Raw genomic sequence first — 14,501 nt, 5'->3', positions numbered from 1 at the left:
AAACCGAGTCAGAATTGTGAATGACTTTGTTTAAATCTCAACAACTGAATTATGGAGGAATTTTGAAAAAATGGTGAAATGTTCCTATAAAGTAGCAAAGGGTTTTTTTTTGCTCTGCTTCATTTCAGTTACAAAAATGACCAGTTAAAGGGAAATTCCACCTATTTTATAAAATTTCTCTGTAATTTCATTGTCAAGAGGTAAACAGTCATTCATAGTGGTTTGGTGTGAAATGGTTCTGATTTCTTTACAGTGGTGGTGATAGGAACCAGACGTCGACATGACTAGAACACAAATATAGCCATTTTATTTACTATCCAAAACCACCAGTTAACCTACACGTGTCTTTTGAGCTTGTATATGTAATGTTGGTTATGATAAAATAATGATAAACCTGGGAAAAAGTTTTATTTATTTTATTTATTTATTTTTCTTACAACACCCTATGTGTCTCTCCATTATGAACCTGTTTTAAAAATACATTTTATAACCAAAACCTTCTCAAAACTATCGTAAAACAATGTCTCAGACATCAGGCATTAAATTCTTTAGACGTGGAGCTCCATCCACTACCTTTGGGATGAGATGGAGTGAACCAGAACTGACCTTCCAACATCAGTACCTGACCTCACTAATGCTCAATCAGATCCTCACAGCAATGTTCCAACATCTGGTGTAAAGCCTTCCCAGAAGAGTACCTTCATTTCAGAAGAAACGCTGTGTCTGCAAACTTTTTGACATATGTTGTAAATATAAGACTGCTTTGTGTTGTGTCTGATAATTATATAAATATTATAATCATTCCTCTGCAGGATGGACTTTGATGATGAAGACGGAGAAGGACCGAGCAAATTTTCAAGGTTAGAATTTTCATGAACCATCATATTTTCAAAATTTTGTTCTTTCCAGAATTGTTTGATTAGTTCCTTTGTGTTTACATAGAACAAATCTTCTGTGAAAAGAACATGTTTATTTAAGAATATCCAGCAGCAGCATCACATTCAGACCATAAATCATAAGTCTTGTCCTTATTGTTTCACATTTGCACTTTTTGAGCAGTTTGATTAGATTTTCTCCAGCACTGTTTGAGCGTGTCTCCACAGCGTTTGCCATTTCAGGACATTTTCTCACGTTTGTTTGTTTGTTTTCCTCAACCTGTGGTTTCCTTTCAGTCCATGTTCTCTTTAAAGGACGTGTATCCATTATTTCCTCCGCTGACCACAGCTCACGGCCCTGGCTCTAGCGCCGGAGTGGAGACAGTGCCCTCTGCTGGCCAGACAAGAAATCACACCAACATTGTATCTCCCCTTACAGTAGAAGTCAGACACAGCTGTGTAGTCTTCATTAATACTGCAGGATCTCAGTTTGCTCAGAGTGTATAACAAGCCTGATATCTGTAGAAAAACCTTTTTAGATTAAATTTGAAAAGTTGAGTTTTAAAGAGTATAAACTGTACTTCAAGTGGGAAATTAAGACCACTCAGGGTAGAGAGAGACCCTCATTTACAGTGTAGCCAAGCATTACACAAAAAAACAAGCAACTGAAAAGAGTAAATATTTAGGATAGTGAAAGTATAGCAAATGAAACTTTTTTTATTAGTAAAATTATTATTAAAACAGTATATACACATACACAGCAGTGAGCAAAAGTTTGGGCACCCATGATCAAATTACATTTACACAAATACTACTGATTTGCTGAATTTAACATATTACATATTGAAACATATTGGAAAATATAATAGAAAACATGTATGTGTAAAAGTCACCGCACATATATTTTATATCCAACATGTTAAAATCAGCAAATTTGCCGAAAAATGTCATCTTTAAATTTGAAAATTAACTTATAAACTTAACAAAACGTTCTTTAAACATTTGCATATGCCTGGATGTACACACAGCGTCCATTTCATTACGTTCACCTCCTTGTTTCTATCCTCATGGTCCATTTTATCAGCTCCACTAAATATATAGGTGCACTTTGTAGTTCTACAATTACAGACTCCAAAACTCCAGCAGCACTGCTGTGTCTGATCCACTCGTACCAGCACAACATATCAGTGTTACTGTAGTGCTGAGAATGATCCACTGCCCAAATAATACCTGCTCTGTGGGGGTCCTGTGGGGGTCCTGACTATTAAAGTACAGGGTAACAAAGTATGCAGAGTATACTGGACTACAGTCTGTAATTGTAGAACTACAAAGTGCTCCTATATGGTCAGTGGAGCTGATAAAATGGACAGTGAGTGTAGAAAAAAGGAGGTGGTTTTAATGAAGTGGCCGCTGTGTGTGTGTGTATATATATATATATATATATATATATATATACACACATACTAAATAGTTCATACATAATAACAAAATAGGGATACAGTCACTTTAAATCTATATGTTCTCTTTTCTGTTTTGTATCATTGATCCATTTCCAATCCATCCTTTTGTTCCACATGTTTACATATAAGTCTTTTGATATTAAATAGATCAGTATTTTTATAATAGCACTGGAGATCTTTTATGTTGTTCAAAATCGTATTGCTTCACTTTCTCATCCATCTCTCTCTCTCTCTCTCTCTCTCTCTCTCTGTCTCTCTCTCTCTCTCTCTGCATCTCCCTCTCTGTGTTCAGGTATGACGATGATCAAATTCCCGCTGATAAGGAGCGCTATGCCAGGTAGGGCGATCACATGCTGGTCCTACAGGACTGCTAGAACTCAACCTGGCCAGACACTGGCCCCTCTACCGACCCACCACAGCCCACCAGCTCCTCCATTGGGGGAGGAAACATCAAAGTGATGAAAACACATGTGATTTGATATAAACCAACAGTTTACTCACATAGATACACTTTGATAAAATTTTGGTGAAATCCTATTGGACCTTTTTATTTTGTTAATTCATGTCATTTTAAGCAAAAGTCATCACATCAACTCTGGGGAGGCAGTAGTTCGTAGTCGGCCGGCAACAGTACTTTATCGCAAAAACATAAGTGGAAAAAAAAATTAACTTAATAATTAAGAAACTAAAAGAAACTGTTTGCTACATACATACAAATAAAAGGACAGTGCTCTTGTAGTAGCACGTTGGCACTGTGCCATAAGCATAATCTGCCTGTTTAAACGTCTCACTCTTTACAGACCCTCATTTGATCTCGGTTCCGCATCACTGCATCTAATAGTAAAGATATGTGTTTGATTTTGGCTCATGGATCGTATTTGTGACCGAGCATAAGTGCAGTGAGTGGTTAACCTCAAACTGGTAAACTGATGACGAAGAAGCAGAAATAAAGGGTAACACTTTAGTTAAAGGGTGTCTACATGCTTCATAACATGTTCATGAATGTTTAAATCAACACTCATAAAGTATACATGTTTTACATGATAATAATATGGACTACTACGCCATTTTACTGAAAGACATTTTTCAGAAAGAAAGTTCTCATTTTTTTTTTTAACTATTTTTCAGTAAAACGCCTCATTTCTGGACAGTCAAAATAAAAATGACCTTGCTTTTTTGGTCATTAAGTGCCTTGACACTTAGGCACACCACCACACTAAGATTCAGGCGAATGATTGTTCCTGAGCATATTTATGAGTCTTAGACTGTTCATACTGTATAGGTGAAGTATAGATGAAAAGCGTGAGGTAATTTTTATTTAGGCTGTCCAGAAACGAGGCATTTAACTGAAAATCATATACTTTTTCAAAATAAAAAAGATGAAGTAAATGTACAGGAAGATGGAACACCTGCTCGGCATTGCTGCCAGTCGCACCTCCTCCGGTGCCCACGGGTCAGCTGCAGGGTCATCAACCAGGAACCACCCTTCTTTAACGTTTCACTCCTTTAATCCTGGAACGTCTCCTGGTGGCGGAGCAGTGACAGGGACGTCTCCCTGTCACCCCCTAGAGCTGATAGGTGTTACCCTCCGCGGCTGTTGTTGGGGTTAGTTGTTCTTTCCCCAGCACTTGTCTCTCCTCCTCAGCCAGAGCCAAAAGCTGCCCCCCTCAGCCACCTCCACTAGCTCTTTGGTTGCCTTCTTTAGGTTCCCTCTAGTCACTCCTGCGTCCCTCAAAAGGCGTATGGTTGACAGCCCCACATAGCCTCGGCGTCCAACCTCCACTGGATAGATGGTAGTCTTCCAGCCAGCCTCCCGGCGCTCAGCAGCCAGTACTTGTACTTGGCCTTCTTGCGTTCGTAGGCAGCCTCCATCCCCTCCTCCGCTGGTATTGTGAGCTCAATGAGGAGCACGGACTTTGCCTTGGTGGACCATACCGCTATGTCAGGGTGGAGAGATGTAGCAGTGATCTCGACTGGGAAACGGAGCTACCTGGTTGTGGCGCCATCTGTAGCGTCCCTGGGAGAGCGCGATCTTACAGCCTGTCAAGATGTGCTGGAGGCTTGCATTAGGGGTATTGCAGAGTGTGCAGCATTCCTCCCTCCCAAACCACTGGTGAAGGTTCCGAGGACAGGAAAGCGTGTCGTAGGTTGAGCGGATGAGGAAGCTGAGCCTTGCCTGCATTGGTCGACCTTGGTTTGGGCGTTCCACCTCCGACCTGTCAGAACCTTGGCTTTCGCATTCCTTACAGTTTGGTCAGTGGACTCTCTCAACTCGAGAATGAGCCCAGTCTTTTCCTGCTTGTAGCCCAAGCTGATGGATTGGAGCGGCAGCTGGAGGGTGTTCCTTCCAATTAACTGAAAATCTTATACTTTTTCAAAATAAAAAAGATGAAGATTTTTATTTTGAAAAATGTTTCTCAATAAAATGGCATGGTAGTCCATATGAATACATTGTAAAACATGTATACTTTATAAATGTTGATTCAAACATTCATTAACATGTTATGAAGTGTTTATGTAAGCTGATGTGAATGTGTTATACAGACACTCTTCAAGTAAAGTGTTGCCAAATAAAATAAGGTTTGTTTTTATTGTTGATTGTGACGACACTAATCCAAAAGCCTGGTGTGTGGAGTGAGGTTTAGGTATTTTAAATGAATCACAAGGAGAAAAGAGAAATCTCGAGACCAAAGGCTTTGGATTATTTTCTTTAAAAACGTGATGTACTGCAGCTCCAAATCACAGTCCACATCCACCTCATACATTTATATTCTTTTTGCTTTTTCCCCTTTTTTAACATCTCTGCAAATATATTTTAAACATAACTGCAATTTTTGGGACCTGTGATTGAGCCAAAATGGTTGATCTGATCTTTTTTAGGCCCTTATTCTCTTTCAGTTTCAGCACTTAAGAAAAGAAAAAGAAAATTGTACTTAAAAAGTTGATTATAGTTTCCGCTGTTCTTTGTGTTTATAAACAGGTGGGCCTTGGGGTAGAAATGGTTGAGAACCCCAGATTTAAAAGCAGTGGTGGACAGTAACAAAGTAAATGTAATTCGTTACTGTACTTAAGTAGTTTTTTCATGTATCTGTACTTTACTGAAGTATTTCCATTTTGGGCAATTTTTTACTTTCACTCCACTACATTTCAAAGTCAAATATCCTACTTTTTACTCCACTACAGTATGCAAAATCTGTCGTTCCTTTTGGCTTATATTTTTATAAAAACGTAATGTACAGCGCACACTTTGTTTTGAGCTTGTTTTGACCTGTTGGACATACCAACCCTGTGCAAACATACGGTTCAACATCAGTGCAGCAGTGTAAAATTTTGCCAGTGTCTATTCCAACATAAATAATAGAACTAACTTTGTGTAAATAGACCACAATATAGAAATATGTACACATATGCAGTTGTGACTGACGTGTCTTTTTTCAGAATTTATACAAACATTATTTCATTTTATAGTAAATTTGTTTTGGCTAGTTAATGTTTATGAACAGAGACCTACAGATGCAATATAGTAAAGAAAAACTCATTTGTGAACCTTTGTTTAAAGTTTTTATTAAACTTAAACTTGTAACTAAGTTGCAAATAAATCTTAAACTGAAACTTTGCTTGTTTGCAAAAAGTTATTTTACAGCCACTTGGTTCTAATTAGTCTACAGACTAATTACTGACATTCTATTAAAAGATTGATTTACCAAATGTGACACTAGAGTATTTTCACCTAAAATGACTTAATGAAGTAAGAGTCTTGTTACAAAAATGATAATAGGACATCTGAGTCATAATTAATCTTTCAGTACTTTTACTTTCGATACTTTTGAAGTACATTTGAAGGCAAATACTTTTGTACTTTTACTCAAGTGGAGGTCTGAAGGGAGGACTTCTACTTTTACTGGAGGAATATTTTACCTTGGGTACCTCTACTTTAACTCAAGTACATGATTTGTCTACTCCGTCCACCACTGTTTAAAAGACAGCATTCTTGTTTTTCCTGTAATCTTCTATCAATATGTGATGACTTTTGCAGCCTCTGAAGCATCTTCTGACTTTAATTACTTCACTGTGCATCAGCAAGCCGGAAAAATAATATAAACCAATAACATCATGTTTCACCTCGCTCTCCCACCCCCACCTATCATGGAGAGTGAGTGCTCAGCGAGCTCAGAGACCCTCCCTGATACTGCGTTCAACTCAGAAATAGATCACAGTGCAGAAAGGAAAGGGGGTTTGATTTCCTGTTTACACTGACTTTATCTACTTCATGTGAATCACAGATAGATTCACAAACTGATAAGTGAGTGATAAACGTAGAGATGCTTTGATTAGATTTGGGCAAAAAACACACTTTTGTTCGTTTGTCTTATTCGTCGTTTATTATTCAGTCTTGCCGTTTATAATTCATGGTGAACTCACAGCGGTGTGTTAATCTGATTTCCACACGCACTGATAAACTGCAGCGCTTTCTTGCCGAGGGATCTAGAAACGATTACTGAATTTTATTGGTGGTTTTTGCTCTTATCAATGATGCTTACTGATTTGAGGATTTGGTACTTTGACATTAGTCTTTTATCATACAGTTCTTTGTATTGCTTTGTGCCATGACGAGCCCCACCCCTTGTACCAAGACAGACAGACAGAGTGGTCAGATTGCATCCTTTCCATAAATGGAAAAAGCCCCGCCCATTGTGCCAAGATAAGCCCCACCCCTTGTGCCAAGAAGGCTAGAGAGACAGAGGAGGAGTGTCCAGACTGCATTGTTTCTGTGAATGGAGCAAGCTCTGGCCTACTTGTCAAGGCAAATGTCCATGCCCTTTTAGTTATAATGAGAGAGAAAGAGAGAGAGTGAGAGAGAGAGAGGTAAAGAGGGAGTGGCCAGATTGCATTGTTTCAGTAAATGGAACAGAACAAGCCAGACCCTTTGTGCCAAAACAAGCCCCGCCCCCCCGTGCCAAGACAAGAGATATAGATATATAGATATTGAGGGAAGGAGTGGCAAGATAAAGAGCCACCCCTTGTACCAAGACAGACAGAGTGCCCAAATTGCACCATTTCCAAAAATGGACTAAGCCCCACCCATTGTGCCTAGATAAGCTCCACCCCTTGTGCCAAGACAGCCAGAGAGACAGAGAAGGAGTGCCCAGATTGCATCTTTCCGGAAACGAAGCAAGCCCCGTTCTATTGTGTCAACAGGTCCCACCCCTTTTGCCTAGCCTGAGACCAAGAGCAAGGGGGAGTGGCCAGATTGCATTGTTTCAATAAATGGAACAAGCCCCACCCTATTTGTCAAGATAAAGACCCACCCCTTGTGTCAAGTCCCGCCCCTTTGCACCAAGACAAATAGAGAGGGAGAGAGAGGGAGCAGCCAGATTCTGTAAGTGAAACAAGCCCCTGTCGTTGTTAAGGTAAAAGCCCCGCCTCTTGTATTTTGATGTCAAGACAGGCCCCACCCCTTGTGCCAAGATTGAGAGAAAGGGAGGGAACAGCCAGATTGCGTTGTTTTAATACCTGGAAGAAGCCCCGTTCTATTTGTCAAGATAAAAGCCCTGCGCCTTGTGCCAAGACTTGCCTCATCTCTTTGTGGCTTGAGCTTGTTCACGTTTATCCCAGATATCTCACGGCCCTTTCCAGTGACTGGGTCTCTGCTGGAGTTCCGTGTGTCTGAGACTCGACCTCAAAAGTCTACAGCAGAGAAAAGTCCAGAATAAAGCAGCTGAGAGCTTTAGTTGGTCTGCATCAGAGTGCAGTGAGTTATAATCGGCGTATTACTGCAGCAAATAATGCAGTTAATCAAGGAATAATGAATAAATCCGATGGATGACAGTAAAAGTGGATTATCTCTGCTCTTATCGAATCTTATTTATTCAGGTCTCATCACTTGTGTTTTCATCACAATTCATCACAATTTTCATTTTTGTTCAGTTTTCTCACAGATATTTTTATAAATTTTTTTTTCTGCATACCTGTCTGAGTGTGAGTCCGTGTGTGGCTGCGGCCCTTAATGCAGTCTTTAATTATCTCCCACTGATGCGATCATGTGAAATAGGCCTGTCGCTTTGAGCTATAGTGCTATGACGACTATTACAACAGCCCTGACACTCAGGATTTATAATGTCGTTCAGTCTTCTCCATTGGAGCTCACTTAATTATTTAACTTCGAGTGATTCAGAATGACTCTTTGCTCTCAAAGAGTCTGAATGGAGAAGATGGAAAGAAAAGGTTGAAACTGAAGTGTTTGGAAATGACCTCTTTGGGGCCATACTGTATTATTTAATTAGGGTGTGAGTACTTAGGTCACGTAAAGGGAAATTTTACTGATTTTTCAATTCACTGGTCATTCAGAAAAGTTTGGTGTGAAATGGTTCTCTTTACAGTGGTGGTGATAGGAACCAGGGGTCGCCATAACTACAACACAGATATAACCATTTTATTTACTATCAAAACCACCAGTGAACCTACACGTGTCTTCTGAGTGTTTATATGTAATTTTGATGATGGTAAAAATAGCAATAAATCTGGAAAAAATACGTTTCTTTGGGTGCTATTTTTCCTCTCAACACCCTGCATGTACTTCTCTGCCATAAATGGATTAAAATAAATGGATTAAAAATACATTTTATACCCAAACATTATCACACACGATCATAAAACAGTATGTCAGACATCAGGCAGCAAATAACTAACCATTTCATGTAATAACTTTCTGTCAGGGAGCTTTTAGAGGTGGACGTCTGGTTCCTATCACCACCACTGTGAACAATCCTGACTCTGTAAGTTATAAGAGTATTTCACACCAAACCGCTCTGAATGACTTTGTTTACATGGTAAAGATTTATTTATGCATAAAATGTGAAGAATTAGTGGAATTTCCGTTTAATAATAATAGAATTGAAAGATATGGTACATAGTTAACTAGATGTAAAGTGAATGTGATTGTTCCTTTGTGCTTAATCAGTGTGATTTTGTATCCTCAGAGAAATGTGATGAAGAGTCGTTTGGTGCGTCTTAGATAAATCCATATTTATTTGTCTGCATATTATTTTCCATATCAAATATGATATATTTGTGCGAGCTCAGGAGTAGATGCATCACCAGCACTGTTTTCATACACAGTGCAATGGTTTATAGCTTTAAGTGAGTCAAAATGCTCTGATCTGAAGGTAATGATGCAACTCAATAGAGTTTGGAATATTATAATCATTCATAATTGATTTTAATGATATTCACTGTAGTATGTGTTTATCTGTTGGGCCAAAGTAATCATTTCAGGCTAGTTTAATTCCCCTAAAAAGCTTGGTGTATTATTTGTATTGTCTATATGTCACTACTTTGTAAATAGCTACATTTGTGTATTCAGTTTAGTTTTAAAAATAATTCTGAATCATTGCAAAATAATCAAATTGAACCGATTCTTGCTAAAGCCTGAGATTCAGTGATGCATTTCCAGTCATCTTCAGTCTTTGTAGAATTACTTACTCCCTTAGCTGCTCTTTATTAATATGTTATTACATGCTTTTAAAAGCCCTTCTTTCTATTTCTCTGTTTAGAGAGAACCACAGCGAGATTGAGCGGCGCAGACGCAATAAAATGACGCAGTACATCACAGAGCTGTCAGACATGGTGCCCACTTGCAGCGCGCTGGCCAGGAAACCCGACAAGCTGACCATCCTGCGCATGGCTGTCTCCCACATGAAGTCCATGAGGGGGACGGGGAACACGTCGACGGACGGAGCCTACAAACCCTCCTTCCTCACCGAGCAGGTGCGCGGGACACCGCAGAGCTCTGCCAGGACAGAGTTAGTCAGCAGGAGGATGACTAATAGACCCACGCCAGGCACTCACTGTGCAGTTTAGTTAAAACAGTCACCCACGACTAAAATCAACATGGTTTTTTGGCAGACTTCTGTTTGTTTTGTACTGTGTCCATTTACGTTTAAAAATCGTTTTTTCGCTGCTCTGACGAATGGAAGCTGTTGCTGAGCAAAGTCGCATTCCAGACTCAGTAATCAGCATGGTAATGTATCAGAAAGCGTGTTTAAAAAACAGCTTTGTTCTTAGAAAAATACTGCATTTGAACCTCATGTCTTACAGTGGTGCTTGAAAGTTTGTGAACGCTTTACAATCCTCTATATTTCAGCTTAAATTTGACCTAAAACTTAATCATATTTTCACACAAGTCTTAATAGTAGATAAAGGAGAACCAAATTAAACAAATGAGACAAAAATATTAGACTTGGTCATTTATTTGTTGAGGAAAATGATCCAATATTTCATATCTATGAGTGGCAAAAGTATGTGAACCTTTAGGATTAGCAGATAATTTGAAGGTGAAATTGGAGTCAAGTGTTTTCAATCAATGGGATGGCAATCAGGTGTGACAGACCACCCTGTTTTATTTAAAGAACGGGGATCTATCAGACTCTGATCTTCACAACACATGTTAATGTTTATGATTGCACCATCAGGAGAACACTGAACAACAATGGCATGCATGGCAGGGTTGCAAGGAGAAAGCAGCATTGCTGCCCATCTGGAGTTTGCTAAAGATCACATGGACAAGCCAGAAGGCTATTGGAACAATGTTTTGTGGACGGATGAGACCAAAGTAGATCTTTTTGGTTTAAATGAGAAGCATTACGTTTGGAAAAAGGAAAACACTGCATTCCAGCACAAAAACCTTATCTCATCTGTGAAACACAGTGGTGGTAGTATCATGGTTTGGGCCTGTTTTGCTGCATATGGGCCAGGACTGCTTGCCATCATTGATGGAACAATGAACTCTGAATTATACCAGCAAATTCTGAAGGAAAATGTCAAAAAAACCAAGAGATCATGGGTCATGCAGCAAGACAACAACCCTAAGCACACAAGTCGTTTTACCAAAGAATGGTTAAAGAAGAATAAAGTTAATGTTTTGGAAGGGCCAAGTCAAAGTGTTGACCATAATCCTATAGAAATGTTGTGGAAGGACCTGAAGCAAGCAGTTCATATGGGGAAACCCACCAACGTAAGAGTTTAAGCTTTTTGTAGGCTAAAATTCCACCAAGTCGATTTGCAGGACTAATCAAATTCATGTAGAAAATTTAGAAGGGTTCACAAACTTTCAAGCACCACTGTATCTGCTGAGTCTGTACTGTATTTTTGATTTACACTCTGAAGTCATGTAGTCAACTCCCTGCCCATATTAGGAACTCTGGGTCTGAGGGCGTTTTCACACTAGAGTGTTTTTTTCTGGACCCAGGGCCGATCGCTCTGTGAGTCTGATATGTTTGGTCATGTGTGAAAACTGTTTTTGAGCCTGGGAGCAGTCCAGAGACTCGATCTTTGGTCCTTCTGAAATTGGTGGTCTGGGGTTCACTTCCAGTCAACTCTGCTGCATGTGTGGTAGCTATCCGCTCCTGGTGTGTACATTTTCCCTCCAAATGTTACTGGATCCTTACTGGAACTGAAATATAAACATTGCTGCTTTGCTGCTGTACATCGAATTGACATCCTAAGACTTTAACCTCACAAGAATACCCCCCCAAAAAAACAGCAGGCTTTGCCAAATGTGGTGGTTTAGAAGCTTTGGCAGTTTTAGGCTACAGTTTGAGTAGCTGGTGTTGGTATACAGTGTTGAAGGGTAATAATAGACTTAATTTCATGTGACATCATTTCAGGGCAGAGGAGCATGTATGTAGCACATTACAGCTAAATTGCCTCGTAACCCAGAGGCTCCAGTGATATTTGGCAGGACATAGCATATCAGGTTGGGAACTTTTTGGTTTACCACAGAGATCAACAGCAGCAATTTTTAAAGATGGCATTTGTTTTCCCCATAAAACAGTAGTTCCCAAGCGGTGGTACGCGTACCCTTCGGGGTCCTCGAGTGACTAATTCTGAAACTGTATATATACAGGTCGCATATAAATATATATTGCTGTTGTCGGAAGAAAACCTCATATATCCATTTTTGTCGTTTTTCAGTTTTTGACATAATTAAAAAATGCCTGCTGCCCATTATATTGTGTGTAGATTTCAAGATGAATGGACCGAAAGAAACAACCCAAAAGTACTTGGAAAAACATCTGGTTCCATTGACTTACATTAAAAGTAAAGTATGTTGTTATTTTGGAGATACGAGGTTTTATGTGTATATATATATATATATATATACATGTTAAGGTGGATTCAGTTTAATGTTGTTCTTGTTCTTTTTTTTTTTATTCAAATGCTAGGAACTCCGCAGCTAAAGCTGTAGAAATTCCTATTTGTCATATTAGTCATATTTAGACATATGCATTCGTATGCGAATGTTTGCCTGCACCCTCAGGCAATTTTCATTGATTTCAAGTAAGTGTAAATGAGTAAACACATCCTCTGCAGGGTACAAACTTAAATATTCCTTTTTTTCTGAAAATTTTAACATATTTAAAAATAACAGAAAAAAACAGTAAATATAAATATAAGGAAAAATATGCTGTAACCTTTGTACAGGCCGTATTTTATGTTTTACTTGTTTCCCGATATGTTCAGTTCAGTAAATAAACAGTAATTGTGCATTAAAATGTGTGTCCTCTGTGGAGATTTTCACAATCAACAAAATATCATGTGACCAGAGGCGCCCAAACTTATATCTGATTTTAGTAGTCTGATCATGATGCTACATTTAATGAAAGATATTTTTAAATTGACATTTCACCATGTGATTTCTAATGCAACAAGAAAGATCTGGCGGGTTATAAAATTGGGCGAGTTGTTGAGTGCAGACGCGGCGGTCTCAAATCATTTTAAACACATCAAGGTGCCAAAGATGATAATAGAACATGCCGGAGAGGTTGACGTGGACAGGATAGGATACTGCAGCACCATTATTACTGAGCAGAACAGTAATTATCAGACGGATCAGTTTTAGCATTAGTATGCTAACTGAATCTGACGGCTGCTGTAATGTCATTTATATTTTATTGCAGGAACTGAAGCACCTGATCCTGGAGGCAGCCGACGGTTTCCTGTTTGTGGTGGCGGCGGAGACGGGGCGGGTGATCTATGTTTCAGACTCGGTGACGCCCGTCCTGAACCATCCTCAGTCGGAGTGGTTCGGCAGCACCCTGTACGAGCAGGTCCACCCAGACGACGTGGACAAACTCAGAGAGCAGCTCAGCACCTCTGAAAACTCGATGACTGGTGAGAGTCGCCGTTAAATGTCCACTTCAAATCGCCATGATCTATATGGGATATTTCACACAACTAAAAAGAGTCATAGTAAAAATAATAATAGTCATAAAAAAGAAACTATTTACTACAAATAACTATTTAAAATGACCAATAACAGTAACTAATAGGTATATAAGTAATGATTTACATATATCCAGACTACAGCAGTTTAATTCTGGCCATTTGTGGTGAAGTTATAAGGAGTGTTTCAGCTCTGTGCTTTTAAAATGAGCGGAGCCAATCAGAACAGAGCTCATTTACATATGTCAGTCTTAACGGCACAGTAATAAAAACAGCCTGTTTAATTCTAGGAGATAAAGAGAGGCAGGAAAATGTTCTTGTAAAATGAATTATGACAAATGTTATAAGTGGATCTCAGGGAAAAAAGGAAAGAAACGTAGAATATGGGCCCTTTAGTATCATATATAATGCGTAAGTATATAGTGTAGTGCATAATATTATGCATAATACATAAGGTTATTATGATATATGATACATTTTTAAACAAGTACTGTACAGGCAGAGTGAAACAGGTAAGTAGAGATACAAACAAAATACAAAATAAAAAACAAAAAAAACACAAAACCTGGCAAAGATAATACAAACTAATAGAAAAATGGGCTCAGATTAGGAAGAAAAAAGTCTTAATATCTCAGAAAAAAATATAGAACTGTTATATAAAGATATTTATGTCAAATTAACTAATACATAACCTTATGTAGATTGGAGTTATATGAACAAAATTGTGTTAAAATTTCATGATGGAAGAGTAGAAGTGCTCCAAAACTGCTTGGAGGAAAAATCTTGTTCCATTAACTTCCATTCAAGTTGTCATTTGGAGATACAAGATTTTGTCGTGATGAACTGCCCAAAGTTTTATTACACGCTTTGGTACCACTTTAGAATAAGACTACCCTTATAAAGCATTTATGAAGGGTTTAATATTAGTTTGTTAATGGTTATT

The 14,501-nt window shown here is 38.7% G+C and overlaps 1 protein-coding gene across 7 annotated transcripts in view; it reads left to right on the top strand.

Annotated features, from left to right (window-relative positions):
* arnt2 (aryl-hydrocarbon receptor nuclear translocator 2) overlaps nucleotides 1–14,501 on the top strand; it is a 148,581-nt gene that overhangs the window by 24,172 nt on the left and 109,908 nt on the right. For 4 of the 7 annotated variants that reach the window (XM_036586036.1, XM_036586035.1, XM_036586034.1 and 1 more), the window contains exons 3-6: nucleotides 813–860; nucleotides 2,628–2,672; nucleotides 9,889–10,102; nucleotides 13,294–13,507. In XM_036586036.1, coding sequence (XP_036441929.1) covers nucleotides 813–860; nucleotides 2,628–2,672; nucleotides 9,889–10,102; nucleotides 13,294–13,507 — 521 coding nt within the window. The remainder of the gene's footprint in view (nucleotides 1–812; nucleotides 861–2,627; nucleotides 2,673–9,888; nucleotides 10,103–13,293; nucleotides 13,508–14,501) is intronic. The other 3 variants (XM_036586039.1, XM_036586038.1, XM_036586037.1) reach the window with 1 other exon arrangement.

The sequence above is a fragment of the Colossoma macropomum genome, unplaced genomic scaffold, assembly GCF_904425465.1.
Source record: "Colossoma macropomum unplaced genomic scaffold, Colossoma_macropomum, whole genome shotgun sequence".
Classification (NCBI taxonomy): domain Eukaryota; kingdom Metazoa; phylum Chordata; class Actinopteri; order Characiformes; family Serrasalmidae; genus Colossoma; species Colossoma macropomum.
This window is presented reverse-complemented; position numbering and strand designations above follow the sequence as displayed.